The 19,652-nt window shown below is 48.6% G+C and overlaps 2 protein-coding genes across 3 annotated transcripts in view; both read left to right on the top strand.

The window, feature by feature from the left end:
* RHEB (Ras homolog, mTORC1 binding) overlaps window positions 1–1,333 on the top strand; it is a 42,330-nt gene extending 40,997 nt beyond the window's left edge. For both annotated transcript variants that reach the window (XM_040589370.1, XM_040589369.1), the window contains one exon: window positions 824–1,333. In XM_040589370.1, the coding sequence (XP_040445304.1) occupies window positions 824–916 (93 nt within the window). In that variant the 3' untranslated portion in view covers window positions 917–1,333. The remainder of the gene's footprint in view (window positions 1–823) is intronic.
* Window positions 1,334–3,608: 2,275 nt separating this feature from the next.
* On the top strand, window positions 3,609–18,095 carry CRYGN (crystallin gamma N). The gene is made up of 5 exons (XM_040589371.1): window positions 3,609–4,425; window positions 4,541–4,816; window positions 9,986–10,234; window positions 12,093–12,238; window positions 17,869–18,095. Exons 2-5 carry the CDS (start codon window positions 4,793–4,795, stop codon window positions 18,002–18,004), a joined length of 555 nt encoding a protein of 184 aa, XP_040445305.1. The 5' UTR covers window positions 3,609–4,425; window positions 4,541–4,792; the 3' UTR covers window positions 18,005–18,095.
* The last annotated feature ends 1,557 nt before the right edge of the window (window positions 18,096–19,652 follow it).

Consider the following 19,652-nt stretch of genomic DNA (forward strand, 5'->3'; position numbering starts at 1 on the left):
AGAATGAGTGGCTGCTACTCTGAGAGTACCTGCTGCCTTCCCTCTGAAGGAGTGAAGGGATCCATAACACATGTAGCTCATGATTTTGCAGAGGGACTCTTTATAATCCTATATGTTCCATACAGTAAGCTAGGATGTTTGTGTGAGTCTGACAGTGTTAGCAGTGGTTATCCTATAGTGCAAGCTGTTTAAAATGTAAAATCCCTTTCTCTCAGAAGGACTTTATCAAAGGATATTGCTTAATATTAGACAATGGCTAATTTGGCTCATGTTTTCCCCTTGCGGTGTCGCACAATGCCTAATACTGGTCTTACTTACAGGTAAGATGAGAAAATCAAGAATACTGAAGTTACCCTCATGGTGGGCTGTGCAAAGTCAGTGTTTATGGCTGAAAAATCTGCTGCCTCCTGTAATTAACTTGGAATCCTAAAGGTTACTTAGAACTAATTAATTTATTCTCTGTAGCAGGAAAGTGTCAAGATCTTCAGTGCTCTCAGTCACTCAGTGCAAGCTTACTATCTAAAATAAAGCTGAATTATAGTTATTGGCTTTGTTGTGAGTATGGCTCGGTTTATACCTGCGCTTCCTGCAGTGACAGAAAGTATTTGAGAATTGCTGTGGAATAGGATTTTACACTTCTCTTCCAAAATGTTGTGTTCCAAACTGAAATTACTGTATTTTCCTTCTTTGATTTTGGAAAATAAGCATTGGCTGCGCATTTATCTGCTAGTGTAGCCAGTAAAACTGTTAACTTTTTTTAAGTTATTTTTTTCAGTAATTGGGCAGTTTCTCCTTACCTACTAACGTTGTACTCTCTTTGCAGACTGCCGTTGATGTTTTTAAGAGGATAATTTTGGAGGCAGAAAAAATCGATGGGGCAGCTTCACAAGGGAAGTCTTCATGCTCAGTAATGTAATTCCACTGCAAAACGTGAAAACACTGGGAATACATTCTACCTGAAGAAGCAAAACTGCCCATTATCTTTAAGGATAAACTATGCTTCTTTTTTTTTATTTTTTTTTTCTTCTGTTAACCTGAAAGATAAACAATTGGTTTGGAGCCTTTCCCTTCAGATTATGTTAAACTCTGACTCCTGTGCAAATGGCTTCACTTCCATTTTCAAATTTTAAGCAATCATATTTTCAATTTATATATTGTATTTCTTAATATTATGACCAAGAATTTTACTGGCATTAATTTTTCAGTGTAGTTTGTTGGTTAGAATAATCATCAAAATGATGCATATTGTTACACTACTATTAACTAGGCTTGGATATCAGTGTTTCTTTGTGTTAAATGTATACTTGTAAATAAAATAGCTGCAAACCTTAAATGTTCTGTTTATAATTTTTTGTTGATTACACAGTATCAACTTTTTTTTTTGTGAAAAATGTTCACCTGCTGACCTTAAGAGGAGGCATGAGATCCGTGGAGCCAGTGGATTGTTTGACTGTTGCCTGGGAAGTTGTTTGCGAGTGATTCCAACCATTTTTGCTACTAGAACTCCAAGCTGGCCGAGTGGCTGAGCGTGCCTTGTGCACGTTCGTGGGAAGGAGGCACAAGCAACACCTTTGATTTGGAAGGGGAGGCTTGGGGTTTTCAGTCAGACAACCTGCACTGTCTTTTTCCTCTGTAACCGCTAAAAGTCATGGAGTAAAGGGTGTGCAGATGTGTCCCAAGTAGGGGGCCCGCATACACCTGCGCTACAGACTGTTCGTGTGGACTTGTAACTAAGAACGCTGTCAGGATGGAGTGGATTTATCCAGATCAAGCGTAGACTTGCTAAGAAATAAAAAATGTCATTTAAAATAAATTGCACGTCCTGAACAAATTGATGTGAGTTGTTTATCATGCACGTCTGTACTTTTGCATCGGGAGAGCACTGTTAAGAGGTGAGAAGTCTCCTGGCATCTGGCTCTTCACAATGTCAGGGCCACAGCACGGCACTGGGCAGCCTCCTCTAACCAGCTGCAAGGTGGTTTTTTTGGCTTTGGGGCTAGAGACTTAACAAGCCTTGATGTCTTTAAGTCTGATAACAAACTATTTCAGCTGCATATTTAAAAAAGTGTGCAGTTGACCTACTTCATATTTAAAAACAAAACCCGAAACAACAACAAAAACATGGATGATTTGGGGAACAGTTAATTAAATGAATTTTCTGATGCATTTTTATAACCATTGGAAAACTTAGTTTCTGGCAGGAGTAAAATGGAGGGGAAACTTGGAATGTTTTTGCAACAAGAATTAGCTTTTGCATTTTGGTGTATGCTAAGGTAGAAATTCAGCATGTCTCCTCTCTTCATTCCTTGTATGGTAGTTCCCTCATGTTAGATAGAAAATGGTCTAAACCTCTCATTTAACAGTGTATGTAGAAAAACTTAATTATTTTCTTTGTCACCATGAAATTAACTGGCTTCCTGGCAAAAAAAAAGTTGTTTTGGGTTTTTTGTTTGGTTTTTTTTTTTTTACCCTCCATTTAAGATGCTTCCCAAAGTTTCTGGAAACTCATTTCTGTTACCTGAATTTTTATACTCTGTGCCAAATACAGGTTCTGTAGGTGGACGATCGTCATACATGACAGGTTGCTGAACTTCAGCGGAGTCGAGTGCTCGATCAGGGAAACCTGTACGTGCTTTGATTTCAGAGCCAGACTGATCTGGGGCTGTGCAGTACGTTTCCTTCGCAAGAACCTGCAGTGCTGGAATGAGGGTAATGTGGCTGATAATGAAGTTACTGAGGATTGGGAAAATGATCTGTGGAACACAGGAACGCTGTGCATCTGGTTGGTAGTACCCTTCTTCATTGCCTGATCATGAGGTGATGTCTGTGGCATTGCGTCACAGATACAATGTCATGTGGTCTGCATCACATGGCAGAAGTTCTGGAATACCCAAAACCTTGACTGTTTAAGCTGTTTACTTTTTTTTTTTTTTGTAAAATAGTGGTCATGTGTGTCCTGGTGATCAATCTAAAGCCTGAAATAGCTGCTGCATTGGTGTCTGAGGTGTGCCAGCTGCTAAGGCTTTTAAAGAGGATGGATGAGGAAATGTGCAACTTGATAGTCCTGGGAGAACCAAGGCCCTGCCTGCCGGAGCTGAGGCTTTTCAGGAGGGCGCTTAAAGGCAAGTGCAGGTTTTCTGGATGTTTTGCAATGGGAACTTCCAGGACTTCATGTGCTCAGCCCTGAGAAGCATGTACTGCTCTTGCATTTTCCGTAACAGCTGAAGAATTGAATTCATCGACATAACCTTGTTTCCTTTCTCCTGTTGCTGGCTCATCCAGTAAGAAATGTAAATTAATTCACTTGTCCAAACTTTTCTGTGCTAATAAGGTCTGAAGATCAGCCATGTACAATAGTCTTGCAGTTTTAATGCAATGTGTAGCCAAGCGTGATCAGTGAACTACTTGCGTTTTGTTATACAGAGATGTTAGTTGGCTGCTCGGGATGGCACCTTCCAGCAGCTGGAGTCCCACGGAGGCTGGGGCAGCCTTGTGCTTCCCTGTACTGCCTTAAGAGCTGGCACGGGTTAGGTTCTTCACCGTGGGCGCCCTAAAGCGGGGTGGCGGGTGATCTTGGAAGCCTTATGTACAGAAGCAAGAAACCGGTGTCTAGAAAATTGCTACTTACTTGCCTGGAATGGGTGGATTTGTACAGCCTTGTCTGGCAGCTGCCCTGATCCTTTGGAGGCTTCTGGAGGATTGTGATAAATGGTGCATGGAATAAAAGGTACATTGCAAAAGAAAAAAGTTCTCTGTCCCTGCCAGGCTAGAAAAAAATTGATAGTCTTAATAGGGCCCAGCCTTACTCTTTTTCCTGTTGAGGAAATGAGCAAAATTTTTTCACCATGAGGGTGACTGAGCACTGCCTACCAGTCTCCTACCTTAGAGATACTCAGAAACTGCCTGGACGTGGTCCTGAGCCACCTGCTCGAGCAGGGGGGCTGGACCAGATGCCTCCAGAGGTCCTTGCCAACCTCAACCATTCTGCGATGCTGTGAAAATGTAACTACCGTAAACCTAGTTAAATTCCCATTGACGTGTGGATTGAAAATGTGCCGGTCTGGAAATGCCTCCTGCCTTGCTTGTGCTCCTGTCCAACTCCTCCTTGCTTTGCTGCATGGATACTGGGAAAACTGTCTGTATCCTGAGCCCCAGAGACCACGCTGCCCATCTCCCAGCCTGCCACGCATGGAAATGCTGAGGGCAGGGAAAGCGGCGGGGCAGGTGCAGCTCGGCAAGCGGAGGATGGTCTGCAGGCAGAAGGGGGGTGCGTGATCCTTCTTCCTGTTGTTCTTGTTTCTGTGCATAGCAAAGTTTATCCCTGCCTGATGAACTCCTCCACAATGGGAAAGGCTTGGAGGCAGTCTGCTTTGGATCTCTGGAGTCTTCTGCCTAATGCATTTTCCCAGCTTCTGTAACAGCCTGGTGAGTGAGCGTACGCTGGAGAAGAAAAAAGCCAGCAAAGTGTTTTTACTGCTCCCTTGTGCTGGCGGTAGCTGTACTGTATCCGACCAGGCAGCCTTATGTTATTCCACAACAGGGCAGAGGAGCGTGGCTGGAATGGGGCTTTGCTGAGGAGGTTTTGCAGCAGTGGTGAAGACTTCAGGCTTTCCATCTTCTGGTTCCTTTGAACAGAGAAGTTTCTATGTCCCAACTTGCACCCTGGATGCGATCAAGGACAGCTCTTGCAGTCACCCTTTGTTTCTGGCATGGATGAGCATAAACACCCAAGCTGGGCGTACCCCAGTTTGCAGCAGTTCCCTTTGAAGTGCAAGGTGGGTAGCAGCCTGAAATGAGAAGGGTCACCTGCATCATGGTGGGTATTTTTATGTTTTCACCACCTTTAAAAGATAAGTGCAGTCTTACACCTCTGTTGCTACAAAATTTGCGCTGCTGCTCTGTGCCGGTACCAGAGGGTGCTGTGCAGCGCGGCGTGAGCACGGTGCGGGTGGTGCCAGTGCGCCCGGCTTGCTGGGCTTACCCTGCTAATTAGCACCGCTGGGCTGGAGCCTCTCGAGAAGGAGAAATCAACAGGTACTAATTAGCCCTTATGTAATCGGTGCTGGCCATCTTCAGAGCATTTCATTAATGCTGACTGATCTTCACAACCTCGCGTAATAAGGTAAAAATTTACTCCCCTTTGATAGCTGGGGGGGGTGTGGGGGGTGTGCGGTGAGAACCTGTGCATGGATCCATTCAACTCGTTACAGGCACGGTGGAAACATGGTGAGGATGTGGGATGGCCACCATTGGTAGAGAGATTGCGAACACTCTATGTCTTGCTGCATCCATGATGAAGAAGGATGGGTTGAACCCAAAACTCTTGCTGGGCAGCTGATTCCCATTTCCAGCAAGAGGTGATGTATTTTGCCCGTGAGGGTATGAGTTGGAAGATGCTGTCTCTGTGTGGTTTGCAGAGGTGTTCTGCGGTTCGCGTAACCACCCCCCCCTCCAGCAGCTTTGGGAGGCGGCACGCGGTGTACCCAGGCACTGGGAATGGGTTAATCACCAGCAGAAATTAGTGCTTTGACAACTGGTGTAAGGTGGGCTAGGCCTTAATCCAGCAATGTGAATTTAATATAGAAACTCCCTTGAGTCATAAGGATGGTTTCTCACTCAGGTCTGTTGCCGCGCTGAAGCGGCCCACAAGATGTACTCATCCATTTCAGCAGCGAGCCAAAAAATTTTCCATGGGAAGGAGCTAGACCCATGGTTGTTCCATACCTAATGAGCTAGAAGTATCTCTTAGTGAGGCATGTGAAGAAACCTGTGAGCTTTCTAAAGCGAGATAGCATTTTGAAAGCCCTGAGATACAGATGTCTCCTGTGCTGGGTCTTAACGCTGCTTTGCAGGTACTAAAAGCTCCTCCAGAAGCCGGAGCGTGGCTCTTTCAGAGGATGCGGTGGAACTCCATGGTGGTTGTTCACTTAATTATCGTTTATGTGGGCTTGTACTGGCCGTAGTAGGTACCTCCAGGCAGAATGCTAATCCTGCTCAGCCTCTGCCAAGAAATATTCCTGTTGACATTAGCAAGGTCACTGCCGAAGATTGACCTTCAGGAGTTACACCCTGCTCTCTTGAAATCTGTCGGAGAAGGGTTGAATTTGGCATCTTGCTACCGTAACGCGGGTCATTCAGCAGCACCCTGCTGCCAGCACCACCTAACACTGCGGATTACGGTGAGGGGAACTGCTGGGCTGCCCACGTGCCATGGCCACGTCTGCTGAGCTGCGGGGAAAAATCACCCCCGTAAATGCCATGGAAAGAGGTGGTGGCATCTCACAGCTGCATGTTGAAGACCACCCAGCCTGGGCTTAGGCCAGCATCACCTTGCTTGCAACCCCTTTGCATGTAATGGAAATGACTTTGTAAGAGGACCGGAGCTGTGCTCAGATCCTGCGTGTAGGTGGGATGTGAGGAGGAGACTGAGGTAGTATCAGGAGCCACATCGCTTATCCAAGCAGGGTGGTTTTGTCCTGGATGGTTGAGTTCTGGTTCCTAGCGTGGCTGGGGTCTGTCTCTGTGACCGTTGTTGACACCAGTGGTGTCCCAACATCAGGTCCTTCCCATCCCGGTTTTGTTGGGGATGTCAGTGCAGGGTTATAATGGACCTGAAATCAACCTTGGTCACCTTGTGTGGTGGAGGTATTTGGTTCTCTCACCCCCTGGTTCTGGCCTGGATTTGGAGCAAATTGTCTCTGCCTGCCTTGCTCCTCGGCCTCGTGGCAGCAAAGGCAGGCAGGGAGAGCACAGCCCCGGGGCGCCGCTGCAGATGTCAAGCCTCATTTCTCACTCCCTCTAAACCAAGGCGCGCCAAAAAAATCTCAGGCTTTGGGGTTTTGTCTGTTAAAGCCAATCACTCAGACTTGGAAGTTCGTGTTTCCAGTGCTTCCTCCTTTGAACAGCCACAGCGGAGGAAGGCTGCCTGTAAGTCTGTCGATGTGGGGCACCGTGGTCAGATGTCCTGCACCTGGGCAGGAGCAGGAGGTGAGCTCTGCCCCAGCTTTGTGTGCCTGAAAGGCTCTTGGTGGCCCCAGGCTGCTCTTCTTTCTTTTCCATTGGCAGCCTTTTATCCTTTGCGAGGAATTAAGGAGGCTTGTCCAGGAATTATTTTCCCATTCTTCAGTATTCTTTTTTTTCCCCCATCATTTTCCTTTTTTCTAGAGCTAGGTCTTTTGTTGTCTCCTATCTTTAACGTGGTTTCTCAAAGAAACGAGAACAAAGTTGTCCCGCCCTCTTCCCATCTCTGCTGGAACAGCATTTGAACCTGTTGGACAGCTTCTAACAGATCTAACAGCTGGGCACAAGTCTCAGATACATCAAGTTCCTGCGCATTTTAATTAAAGCTTGCACCTTAGGAGACACAGGAAAATCCCATCATGAGACAGCCAGAGGGAATGAGGCTTTTGCGGTTCCATAAAAACCTCCTCCTGCGGTAACAGTTGTTTTACTGGGTACTTCAGGGCCAGTTTGTCGTGGATGCTGTGTGTCTTCCTCTGCAGGCACCAAACAGCTCATGGCCAACGGAGAGAGCACATGAGCTGTTACAGCCCCAGTGGATGGGAGAACTGTGTCCCAACGCCAGCAACAGTGCCACCTTGTCACCCTGGTGCTCCCCACCATGATTCAGGAGTGGGACACGTCTTCTCCTTCCTTCCCAGGGCACTAAGTGCAAGGCCACGGGGAAGGGCTGGTTTGGGGGACATCGCTAATGCCCCCTGCCCTGGCTGCTGCTCATCCAAGTGGGATTTTCCATGCGCTGTTACATTATGTGGTGACTAATTTAGCACCTAGAAATAACACCAGCATTTCAGTGAGGTAGGGTGTTTTTTTTTTAATTAAGTGAGACTTTTCTTCGTTATTTCTTGCCTCCCATCAGAACATGTAAATGTCGACAGCATTTCTGCGATGCCAGGGCAGGTCTACCTGTGTCAGCTGAAGGATGTGTTTCTTCTGCACACAATGTGCCTCCCTCCTTCCTCCTCCGGCGTATCCCAGTCAACACGACGTCTTCCAGTTCAGCCTACGCGTGTGTGCACACGTACTTGCTAACTTTTACATCTTAATTGAAAGGGTGGCACCTGTTTAAGCCTTAATAATGCCACCTTTTTCTTCCCAAATGGTCTTTAATCTTGAAACAAATCAGTGAGCCGAGGTGGCAGAGCAGGGTTGCCAAGCCAGGCTGCTGGCACGCATACGGATGGGAGGGACCTGCCGAGAAATGAGGTTTTAGGGTTCGGATTCAAAGCGTGTGCCTGACAGTTCAGGGAGCGGAGTGCTGGTGGCAAGAGGGAGGTGATGGCGGCCTCGTGGGTGATGAAGGGGAGGATTTGATGAGTAGGAGCTGGGTGTGAAGCCTCTTCCAAGGCTATTAAATAGCATCAACAACAAATCCCCTCGTAACGTGGTGCCCTGCTTATGTCTCTGTGCTGGCCCATGGGCTGCCCCCATGCATTTGCCTTTCCCTATTCCTAGCCTGGCTTGTTAGTATGAACGGATGGGGTTTGTGGGCTGGGGCTTTCCCTTGCTGTTGGTCTGAGAATAAGACGGTTATGGTCTCTGGATGCTCTTCTAGCACAAAAGAAGGGGACTATGAAGCAGCTTTTCCTTGCACTGACAGTTCAGATGCCAGGCTCCGAAGTCGTAACTGCAGCTATAGGGAAATGTTACTTTATGGCCAACAGTATGGCCTAAAACCCTCTCTAATCCTGACTTACATGTCTGTCTTGGTGCTTCAGTGCTGAAAGATCAAACATTCATAAAAACAACAACATAAAAATAACATCAGTGGGTTCGCGAGCCCAGCCTTTGTGCTTTGGAGGGGGTTTGGTTTGGCTTTCAGAGATGTCTTCGAGAGGTTCACAGGTTAAATGAGAAACCGTTTTTTTGATGGATGGAGTGCAATGTATTGTTGGTCAGGAGTCTCCCAAGGACGCTCACTTTTGGCTGCCACACTGCGATAGGAGAGAAGAAGCTGGGAAAAAGCAGCAGCCTGATAGTAAAAGGAAGGAAACACAGCATGGAGAAACTATGTGCCATGCTTAGAGATGCTGCTGTTCCCTTATTGACTTGTTAGTGGATCTAAGGGGAAAAAAAAAGGAGAAAAAAGGAGAAAACGGGGGCGGGGGGGGGGGGGGGGGGGGGAAGGAAAAATAAAAGGGGAAAGGGGAGAAAACAGAAGGAAAAAAAGAAAAAAAAATCTCCAAAAAGGAGCAGTAAATGCGCACTGCTAATCGACCAAAGCCCTGCCAAGCAAATCTTTTGTCAGATCGTCTGCCCAAAATCAAAACCCCGGACTCAGCAGGCCCGTTACCGGCGGTTCTGCCTACCAAGCAGGAAAGTGTAAAGCCCCCGGTTCCCGCTGCTTTGTTAAAAAGCCCTCACAGCACCAGCCCCATCTCCGCCCCCCTCCCACCAGCTGCTATATAGTGGGGTGTCCAAAGTTCCTGTCCATCGTGGTTTTGGTTTGGCTCCTGCTTTCAGTCTTGGATAGTAGCCAGCAGAACATGTCTCAGTACTCGGGAAAAGTAAGTAATGACCCAACCGCTTCCCTTTCAGCCTGGGGCCAGAAAGCCCGAGCATCCTCCCGGTTGAAGGAGTAGGTTAGGAAAATATCTCGGAGGATGCGATGTGAGTGACAATACCGGGAGCAAATTTGGTAGCAGGGACGGGGAGGGTGCAGCAGAAGGAGCTGTGTTTCAGGAGCTGAGTTTCCTGTTTAAACATTCCTGCTGGAAATATGTGTGAGCGAGCACGAGGCGGCAAGAAGTGTCGTAAATGTGGGATGCGCCGTGTTCCCAGAAAAACAAATACAGTCCTTAGGAAAAAATGCCAGTGATGCCGTGCTCCTTTTGCTGGAAAGCAGCAAAAAAAAAAACCCCAAACCACCCTGAAATGATGCATCTGCAAGAGAGTCCCATCTGCTCAAAATGGGGGTCCAGCTGTGCCCCAGCTCCTCACCGCCGGCCCGTTCTCCCCCCACCAGATCACTTTCTACGAAGGCAAATGCTTCACAGGCAGAAAGCTGGAGGTCTGCGGCAGCTGTGGCAGCTTCCAGGACCAAGGTTTCCTCAACCGAGTCAATTCCATCTGCGTCCAGAGCGGAGCTTGGGTCTGCTTCGACCACCCCGACTTCCGAGGGCAGCAGTACATCCTGGAGCATGGCGAGTACCCCGACTTCTATCGCTGGAACGGCCGCAGCGACCACCTGGGCTCCTGCCGGCCCGTCGGGATGGTGAGTGGATGCTGTTGGCATTTTGCTCTCCCAGCCGGAGCACCGGTGGGATGGAGCTGCCATTGGGCTTAATTTCTCCTGGTCGTAGGAGCCCCATGAATAAGGGTAGTAGAAGTCTTTGGTCTTTAGAAATAACACATCCCATTGAGAAGGAAACACCTTCCTGGGGAAGGTTTCTCCCCCCTTGGAGTAGTCTGCACAGGCCACAAAGCTGAGTCGCAGTTTCCCACGTCTCGCAGCCCGGAGGAAGGCTCATCGCCTTCCTCCCACAGCGCCAAACACGGTGGCTTTGATGGGATGAGATCTTCCCGTGGTTTTGCAGATGAGGTGGCAAGGTCCTGCCAGCATCGCGTGCTTTTCCTCTTTAACGTGAGTCGCTACGAAATGGTCACGGGGGAGTTCAGGAGGTTCGTTCCCCAGGGCGAGTTGAGCCGTGAGCCGCGGCAGCCTGGCCCCCACGCACGCTGGCAGGGAGCAGGCAGCCTGAGGGTCTCCAGATCACACCTACGGGGCAGCTGGGCTGCTTCTAGCAAACCTGAGCTGGTTTCACTGCTGTTGCAAAAAACACTCAGTAATCCTAAACTAAAACTTTCCTGCCCCCCCCCATACTGGTGAGCCTTCCCCTTAGGAAGCTTTGAGAAGCACCACCCAGAGGAAGGTTTAATTGGGAAGATTTAAAGGTAGCAAAGAAAAATGAATGTGGGTTACATCTTTCCATTTGAGACTGCTGTCACTTGTGACCCCCTGGGGCAATGATGAACCCACTTGGAGCTGCTGGGGTATTTTGCTGGCCCCAGAGCTGCTTTCTGGCATGGCGATGGGTTTGTTTCAGGTCTGTAATGTCCTTGCCAAAGCACATCTGTGGTCTGTACATGGAGGGATGCTCTGCCCCAGGCCCTGGAGCCTGGCCAGCATGAGGATGTGCTCCTACTTCCCCAGCCCATGATTTTCCCCGTGCGATGCCAGTGAGTGCTTCGAGGCATTTCTGCAGCGCAGATTCCCGGAGGAATGTTTGCTCAGGCACGGTATCCACTTGGCTGCTGCTGACGGCTGCCTGCTGTGGGGTTTGGCATTGCAGCCCAGCCTTCTTGTGCGTTGACATTGTTTATTTGAAAAATGCATTTAGGTATTCTTTGAATTTGGCTTCAAAATATCCTTTCAGCTTGCTCTGTCCCACATACCTATGCCGCAGGCTGCAGAAATCTCCTGGAGTAATTTATGTCATGTCACCCTCAAGGGCACATGCAGCACCAATGATGCTGGGAAAGTTTCCTTTTCTGTTCCCTTTTTTAATTTTCCTTAAAGAAAAGCACAGCATCTCCCATCAGGAACAGCAGCTACATGTGGAACTGGAGGCAATATAAATTAGTTTAGGGGAACAGTTTGACATCTTTGTACGCTTTAGATACTAGTACACTAAAAGGTTTGTATCTTTTTTGCTGTGTGAGCGCATGGAGAGTTGGGGCTGTAGCTGATGCTGTTTGGGATGGAGGGTTTGTGGGCCAGTGGGGGGGATCTGCAGATGGGCAAGGGGCTACATGTGCCTGAGCACAATGCAGCCCCCAAGCGATGTGACTGCATGTGGACAGCAGCTGTAGGAAGGTGGAGCTGGGTGCAGAGGAAAGGGGTTTCTGGCTGCTTTTCTGGCTGGCATGGTGTGCTGGGAGGTGGCATGAGTTTGTGCGTGCTCTGTGCATGCTGGCACTGGTGGTGTTGGACTGCTTTTCACATTCCCCTTCCAAAGGACCCTTCCATTTTCCCCTTCGTCTTATAAAAGCTGGGGAAATAATTTGTTGCTTTTCTTTTTTCTTTTTTTTTTTTTTTTTTTCTCGGTTGACTTGAATCCCTTTGTCCCCAGCACGGTGAGCATTACAGGATCGAAATATTTGAGGGGAGCCATTTTAGCGGTCCCAGCCTGGAGCTGACAGAAGATTGCTCCTTCCTGCAAGGGCAAGGCTGGGACAAGACCTGCATCAACGCCCTCAAAGTGTACGGCGACGGCGCGTAAGTACGGCACGAGTCCCGGCATGCAGCCGCTGCAGTTCTCCCTGCCCTGCACCCTTTGTACCCAGTACTGTGGGGGAGCAAGGTGGCTGCAGAGGCTCCCCCATCGTGGAAAAGCCTGTTGATGCTGGGGCGACTTGGAGAAAGCCTAAAAATGTGAATTAAGCCTATGGTTTAAAAGTGAATTTTGCCCATTGAGAGCTGCTTCAGAGGGGTATGAAATTTTTGAGGGTGGCAGCTAGGCACAAGCTACAAGAGCTCTGAGACACCTTTTTAAGGTGTCTGAAACAAGAAGCCTAAACCCAGCTTTCTTATTTTTTTCTTTCTTTCTTTTGAACATTTCTGTGCATGTTTCTATACACCTTTTCAAAATCCACCCAGAGGCTTTCAGGTAGGGTGGATGGATGGCTCCAGGTGATGCAGGTCAGGGCTTTTGCTTTGCAAGTGGCTTTGCCAAGGCTTGCTGCAACTCCAGAAACCTCCTTGGACAGCAAAAACGAGGCAGTGGCACCTTACCTTAAAATTAAATCCTGCCTCTGAAAGGCTGGGGCAACTGCAGCGGTGATGCACAGCCACCCCAATGGGGGGTTTTGGTCACCTTTGGTGCCTCGTGAACCTGCTTTGCAGATGTGTTACTGATGCCCAGCCCCATCCTCCTGCCCCTGTGGATGCTCCTAAAAGCCTCTGCATGACGGCAGCTTTGCCTTTTTCTTGCTGTTGGGTGGCAATTTGCATTTGCGTTTTCTCAACAGTGTCGGTCCTAGCAAGTCATCTCCCCTTTCCTTTGTCTGACAATTGCGTTTTCACTTAAGTGTGCTGGGAGCAGGGGAGTGCTATAAAATCCTCCCAGAGCCAGGCAGAGGGTGGCTGGAGCAAAGCATGAGGCAGAGGGGAGCCCCCGCAGAGGAGGGGGTGCAGAAATACTCTTTTCTACCTGTCCTGGACTGGATGCTGCACATCTCACCTGCACCCAGCGTAGGTTGTTGGACCCTTTCTGTCCAACAGCTGTTTTTTCCCAAAGTAGGAAAAAGGTTGTTGCCATCCAAGCCGGTGACATCCTGACAGCGAGGGTGCTGCAGGACCCTTTCTGACTCAGCTGAGACCTCTCCTCTTCCAAAAAAGCAGCCTTATGATCAGGTAGTGGCGGTTCGTTAAAACCAAGGAGCAGAGCTACCAGCTCCTGATGGGATGAAACGGCTGGAGCCCAGTGGGGACACCGTTAGTGCTGAGCGTATGAAGCAAAAGGCATTTGAGTACAACACTATAAAGCCAAAAGAGAGCCTGCGAGTGCTCTGGCAAGAGCTTTACGGCCAATTATTTACCACACGTGTTCCTGTAGCAGAGTCTGGAGCTTGAGAAATTGGGAAGCTGCCCAGAAACCTTCAAGCACTTACATTTTTCAGATTGATTTTTCCCCCCTCCCCAGCAAAATGTATAAGGGGCACAAAGCTTGCTTTCCCTCGCATGGAAGCCTAGACTGTTTATGTTAACATTACGAGACTTCTCAAAAGTTTCGAGTAGAGACAAAAAAAATAGAAAAAAGAAAAAATACTGAGAGGAGCGTAACGAGGTAACTCGCCGTGTTTTGTAGCGTGACATTCAGACCCTGGGAAGACAGTCGTTGCAAGTGCGTGGAAGGGTCTGTAAAGGCCATTAAAAGACAGGACGGTGCAGAGGGACCTGCTGGCCCCAGGCTGCCGGAGGAGGGAGGGCAGGAGGAGGTATTGCAGCAGAGACGTGAGACCAGGGAGAAGAAAGGGACACTATGGCACTGCTCTTCTCCTCTGGATGGACCATATAAGGCCAGTTGACCCCAGAGGTGCTGCAGGTGTAGCTGGTGCTGGGCTCAGCCTGGCAAAGCCCTCCCAGGACCCGTCCTTGACCATTTGGGAATTGGAGGAGATGGGGTCACTGGAGACGGAGGGAGTTTCAACCACAGGCTGTCTCCAGCCCATCACCAGCCCGAAAGCAGGTCTGTTTACTCTGTGTATGCAGAAAGCAGGCGTAAAGTAGGGTCCTCCTGAGCTCCCTGCCCGCCACAGTCTCCCTGTATGATTTTTTCCTCCTTAATTCCCGCAGCGAGACATCCATTGGATACAGAAACGTTTGCTTCCCCTTCAAAATCTGCAGATGGTGTCACGTGCTGTTTAAGAAGCTGCTGCCTGCACTTGCAGTGGTGGCCGTGCCTGCGGGAGGTAATGATGGACCAGCTGGAAATATGGGAATGGAGAGAAATGTCTGCCTTTGGCACGGTGCTTGGTGGGGCTGAGGGTGTCCGTCACCTTCCCCACTGCCCTTTTGGGGCTGGCAACTGCTACCCCACACAGTTAGAAAGGGTGATGATAAAGCTGTTAAAACCGTGCTGGAAATGAGATTGCTATTTCAAAGCAGTTTCGAGATGTTCCCACCTCCTCGGAAGCTGTTGTGGTTTGCGTGGTGAGTGGCTTTGCCCATCCCACGGGCAGAGCCAGCTCCAGTATCACATATGGTATCATCTAGTTTTAGACGAAGACATGTGCTTCTTGTCCTGTTTGTGCCTCAGCTGCTCCGCAGAGGAGTGCTTAGGAATAACAACATTTAAAAAGCTGAATTTGTTTTACAGTCCGGGAGAGAACACTCCAAAAAGGGCTTTTCTACATTACAGTGACATAATTTGAAGGAACTAGACCAACCATTTATTCTGCTGAAGCATTTATGAGCATTTGGTAGATGTTCTGCAGTCAGACTGTGAAATATCAACCAGAACAGGTACCTAAACATTGCTGCTCAATAAATGTTACATATTTCTTGGCAGAGGCGACAGCTGGTCGTGGCACTGCTCGAGTCCTACATGGAGAACGAGTGACCTCGAGCTCTGCTGAAAGCATCTTGCTCCGTTCAGGCTGAAGCTGCAGCGCTCCCCTGCTAGTTTTTCAGTGTGAGCAGCCAATGTTGGCGTATAGGGCTTGAGCTGGTTCCATGTGAGTTTTATTCCCGTGTCCTCTGGGTTTAAGTGCTAATGAAACACAGCACCGAGATGTTTGAGGGCTGTGTGCTATGTGCCTGGATCAGCTCTCCCATGCTGGGCTTGAGGACAGGATCATCTTTTTTTTGTGTTTGTTTTCTGGGCTCCTGACTGACTTGATTTCCTCTGTTGCTGATAGTCTCAGAGAACGTAAATTTTAGGCAATAAAGGAACGGCTAAGTAAGCCATACAAGCCTTCACTCATCACCTTGCACTGCCAATACACTTCACTCCCATCTTTCTGCTATTCCTTTTTTCTCTTTTCTGCGGCCTTCCCCTAAACAAGGGGACGAGCTGGTGGGTTCTTATCACCACACCAGGTCAGGCAGTCTGCTCCCATCTACCCCAAGGTCTGTCCCATTCCCTCCATGCAACTCTGCAGACACATCAACCAAGTGTCTGACGAGAAATCCAGAGGTCTTGGGAAAGGCATTCGCTGTGAGGGGCTGCTCTACCCCTGCACTATTTCCCAGGGTCCACCAGTTGTTGCAAGATGCCACAGAGCAGAGCAGGAAGAACCACCATGTCCTGGTGGGCCAGCAACAGCCAGTGAACATCCTTGTCCTACCACCATGCAGTATTTTCAATGGCATCAGGTATTCCCAGCAGGCGGAAGTGATTGGAAGGTGCAGAAAATAGGATTTGGAGCTCTTTTTGGGAGTCCTTGAGGGAAGGGTGGTGAGCTGATGGAGAAAGAGGCCCATGATCGTCCAAAAATACGGAGAAGTGCATATAAAATGAAGGGATGGGGTAGAAAAGGAAGCAAACCGTGCATGTCTTGTGAGCAAGGCTGGGGTGAATCTAGAGGAGGTTCTTAAGCTGAAGAACTGAGTGTGCTCTCCGACAGTGCTCATCAGGGTGTGATGGGGGGGGGACACATGGCTTCAGGGCAACCTGCCGTTATACTCATGTGAGCTGCGGGCAACCTTCCCCATGCGCTGCGAAGTGAGCTTCAAAGGAAGAGTCTTAGGATGGCTTTGTAATTCCAGTTTGGATATAAACTGGCTGCAAAAAGTGCTAAAGAATGAACTTGTTTGTTTGCAGGAAATGCTTGGAATCCAAATGTCTTGGCTGAGCACATTGCAACAATTCTGCAGAAGAGGGTTGTGCAAGCACAGACAACAGGGTAGAGAGGGGCACCAGGCAGGCATGTGCTCAACATGCTGGTTGTATCAGTGCACAGGTAGAAGGGACCCACAGCAGTCCCAGCTCGTGTCCTCTCAGAACCACAAAATAAATCCAAATATGTCAAGGAGTCTGTAAGGTGGCTCAACGAACTACCCTAACCTTTGGCTGCCTTTTTTTTGTTTGTTTGTTTGTTTGTTTGTTTGTTTGTTTTAAATAATGCCCATGGGTGGCTGGTTTTATAAACAACTTTTTTTCCTAGACCTCCAGCATTTTGGTCTGGGTCAAACTGATCTGAATTCACCAGCCATTATCTGACCCTGGAGGCCCAGCAGTCTTTGACCCAACCAGTACTTAAAGGACTTTCTTCCTGGAAATCCCACATACAGTAGGTCCCAACCCCGATGTCACAGCTGAATTCCTGGCAAGAGGCAGACCACAGAAACCAAATTATTTGGAGGATTGCATTTGTGCTTTGCTGTCATTGCTAAGCCAACAGATGGGACAAGCAGCAGAGATCCTAATAAAATCCTTTAAAATATTGGGAAGAGAACAAAGCAGAGATGATCAGTTCAGCAATGATGGGGTGGAAACTTGACTGTAAAACGATCAGAGAAATGGCAAAACTTTGTTAACAAGCATGGGAGACAGAGGAAAGAGGTGACACTTGTGGCCACGTTAAGATCATGACACAGTGTGCACTGAAGGGATGAAGGGAGAGAAGAGCAGCAAAAACTGTCCCTCAACCATCAGAATTGCTCTTGACCTGAAGACCTTCGAATGGAGAAAGACGTAGCTGAGCTAGGTGAACAAGTCAGGCATACCAAAGTCACCAAGGTAGTTGAGTGTTGTATCTGTTTGACTGTATTCCAAGGGAAAGTTGCTGTTAACTCTGAATGTAGAGATGAAGTGAAGATAACCGAGCCAACTTCTGCTTTCTGTTGGAAAACATCAAAGAGAGGCCATTGAGAATTGCTAGTAAAGGGGGAAATGATAAAATATGGTTCCCATGATAGCTAATGAGTCAGTTCAAAGAGGTAAAACATCCTTAAAATGTTGCACATTTCTCCGTACAGTCTAAAATGGGTTTATCCAGGGGCTAAGGGGACTCATGTCCTTTTTTAGCACTATTGAGTGCTAAAAAACCATTTCTGTTGCACATGGTGAAGCTCAGAGAGATCCATTCCTACAGGAATGTGAAGTAGGGAGCCCCTGGTCCCAGGCTTCATCGCTGGTGTAACCCAAAACAACTTCTTCTAAACACAAGGTCCAATCTGGCTGTGGATAGTTGCCGGGCTATGCTGGAAACGGGAGAAGCACCAGCAGTTAATTCCACCCAGGGCATTTCTGTGTGCAGGATGGGACTGGGACTGTAGAGGGACCATTGGACCCTGACAGTCTGCAGTAGTGCAGTGCCTAAATGCAGCCACTGAACATGGGCACGAGGCCACCTTGTGTGACCACATTGCTGGGACCCAAGTAACCCTCCCTTTCTGCTCAGGTGGGTGCTGTACGAGGAGCCCAACTACCGAGGCCGTATGTACGTGGTGGAGCGGGGTGAGTTCACCAGCTTCAATGCATGGCAGGCGCGCAACGCGAGTGTCCAGTCCATCAGAAGAGTCGTCAACTACTTCTAGCTGAGCTTTCATGCTACCAGCGATGGCCTGATGAGACCAGGCATCACCCTCCTTCCCACTCACTGACCATGGAATAAATCATTAAACACCAGCTTTTGGCTCTGAGTACTTTTTTTCCATCACTTGCATGACTTCAAGAGGGAATGGACTTACAGCCTTTCCAAGCTTGATTTACGTGCCATGAATGTGCTTTTTTATTCTGCAGTGATTTATAAGGAGGACACGTGGGCAAAGGGCCAGAACTGGTGGTGACAAGCAGATCCAGGAACGTGCTCCCTGGTGCAGTTGTGGTCTGTTCCCTGTCCAGGGCCACCACATGATGGGCCCAGCTGACTCTCGAAGCCCAGAGGGGGTCATGTTGCTGCCCATGTGCACTGTAAGCGCCAGGTGCGCAGCTGTTGGAGGGTCTGCTCCTGCCGTGTGAGGATACACGGGAGAATTATGTCAGGATCTGACCAGCTCGCAGGGTCTGTCAGAGCATGACATACTGGTCCTGATGCGAATGTGGTAGAAATCATTCATCTTGAGTTACTTTGACCTTAGATCAGCACACGTTAAAAAAAATACATTCGAAAAAAATTCCCTGAAGGCACAAAACCTGAGCAATCTTCTCTTATGCTCCCTGATTCGTAAGTCCTTCAGCTGCCAATGACATTTTGAGGGGGCAGCAGCAAAGAAAAGCAGTCACAGCACTGTCACTTTCTGCACAATGCTCTTCCCATCCTTCTGCCCCTTTGGTGCTCCCAGTCCCAGTTCAGTGCCCCTGAACCCCATTTGATGCTTGGCAGCCAGGTTGGGAACAGCTCTGCCCGTTCAGCTGTGGACCATCCAGTACAGCCTGGGTGCATCCCCTTGCATTCAGGACCCAAAAGTCGAGTAGCCTCCTTTCTGTGAGATAATAAGCCATGTTCAGCATCAGTGAAGAGTGTTTCTGGCTATTTCAGAAAGAGGTAATTTTATTCTTTTCACTCCATTATTCTACTAGCTGTTAAAGCTTGGCTGTCTGATGGATCTTGACAGGCACGGGCATGGTGCTGGCAGAGCTGCAAAGCTCTGTGTTAATCCAGCGGGAATTGATCTAACTACTGTCCCCAGCCCTTCAAGGGGACATGAGTGAGGCTGACAGGTCCCCAGCACACTGGAGCATGAGGTGCACATGTGCCTTTAGGGGTGCTCTGCTTTTCAGGCCTGCAACGGGATCCTGCCCTTTGCAGAGCGATCTGGAGGAGCCGGGGTCCGTGCTCTGTGCCGGGGCAGGGGGCTGGCTGGCCCCGTACTGCATCCCGGTCTGACACTGGATCCAGCTGCCATTCAATCAATTCACACTCATCCGCCTTGTCTTTCCAGTTAGAGCTTCTTGGCTCTCTACCAGTAACAGAACTGGGGCAATTGGTAACAACTGGACCTGTGCCTGTGTGAGAAGGACACGTACTGCTCCCGTGATGAAGCAGCACCATTGGTAGAGTTGCGTCAGTTGAGATTTCACCCAGATGCGCATATGCCACATATGTGTTATGAGGGGCATGGAAATATAAAAAAAAAAAAATCTACTTTATGAATTTAACAATAGTTTGTGTTATGTTTGCCTTAGCACGGATACAGGCACTTAAGTCCTCCTGTAGATAGCCTATGGTCTGAATGATATCCT

Source organism: Falco naumanni, chromosome 4 (genome assembly GCF_017639655.2).
Source record: "Falco naumanni isolate bFalNau1 chromosome 4, bFalNau1.pat, whole genome shotgun sequence".
Taxonomy (NCBI): domain Eukaryota; kingdom Metazoa; phylum Chordata; class Aves; order Falconiformes; family Falconidae; genus Falco; species Falco naumanni.

What these genes read in the sequence shown, in the direction of transcription:
- CRYGN (XM_040589371.1), top strand. Translation starts at nt 4,793, where the DNA reads ATGAGAAGGGTCACCTGCATCATG. An exon ending in CCTGCCGGCCCGTCGGGATG is followed by an intron (nt 10,235 to 12,092) that starts GTGAGTGGATGC and finishes CTTTGTCCCCAG; the next exon opens with CACGGTGAGCATTACAGGAT. An exon ending in AAAGTGTACGGCGACGGCGC is followed by an intron (nt 12,239 to 17,868) that starts GTAAGTACGGCA and finishes CTTTCTGCTCAG; the next exon opens with GTGGGTGCTGTACGAGGAGC.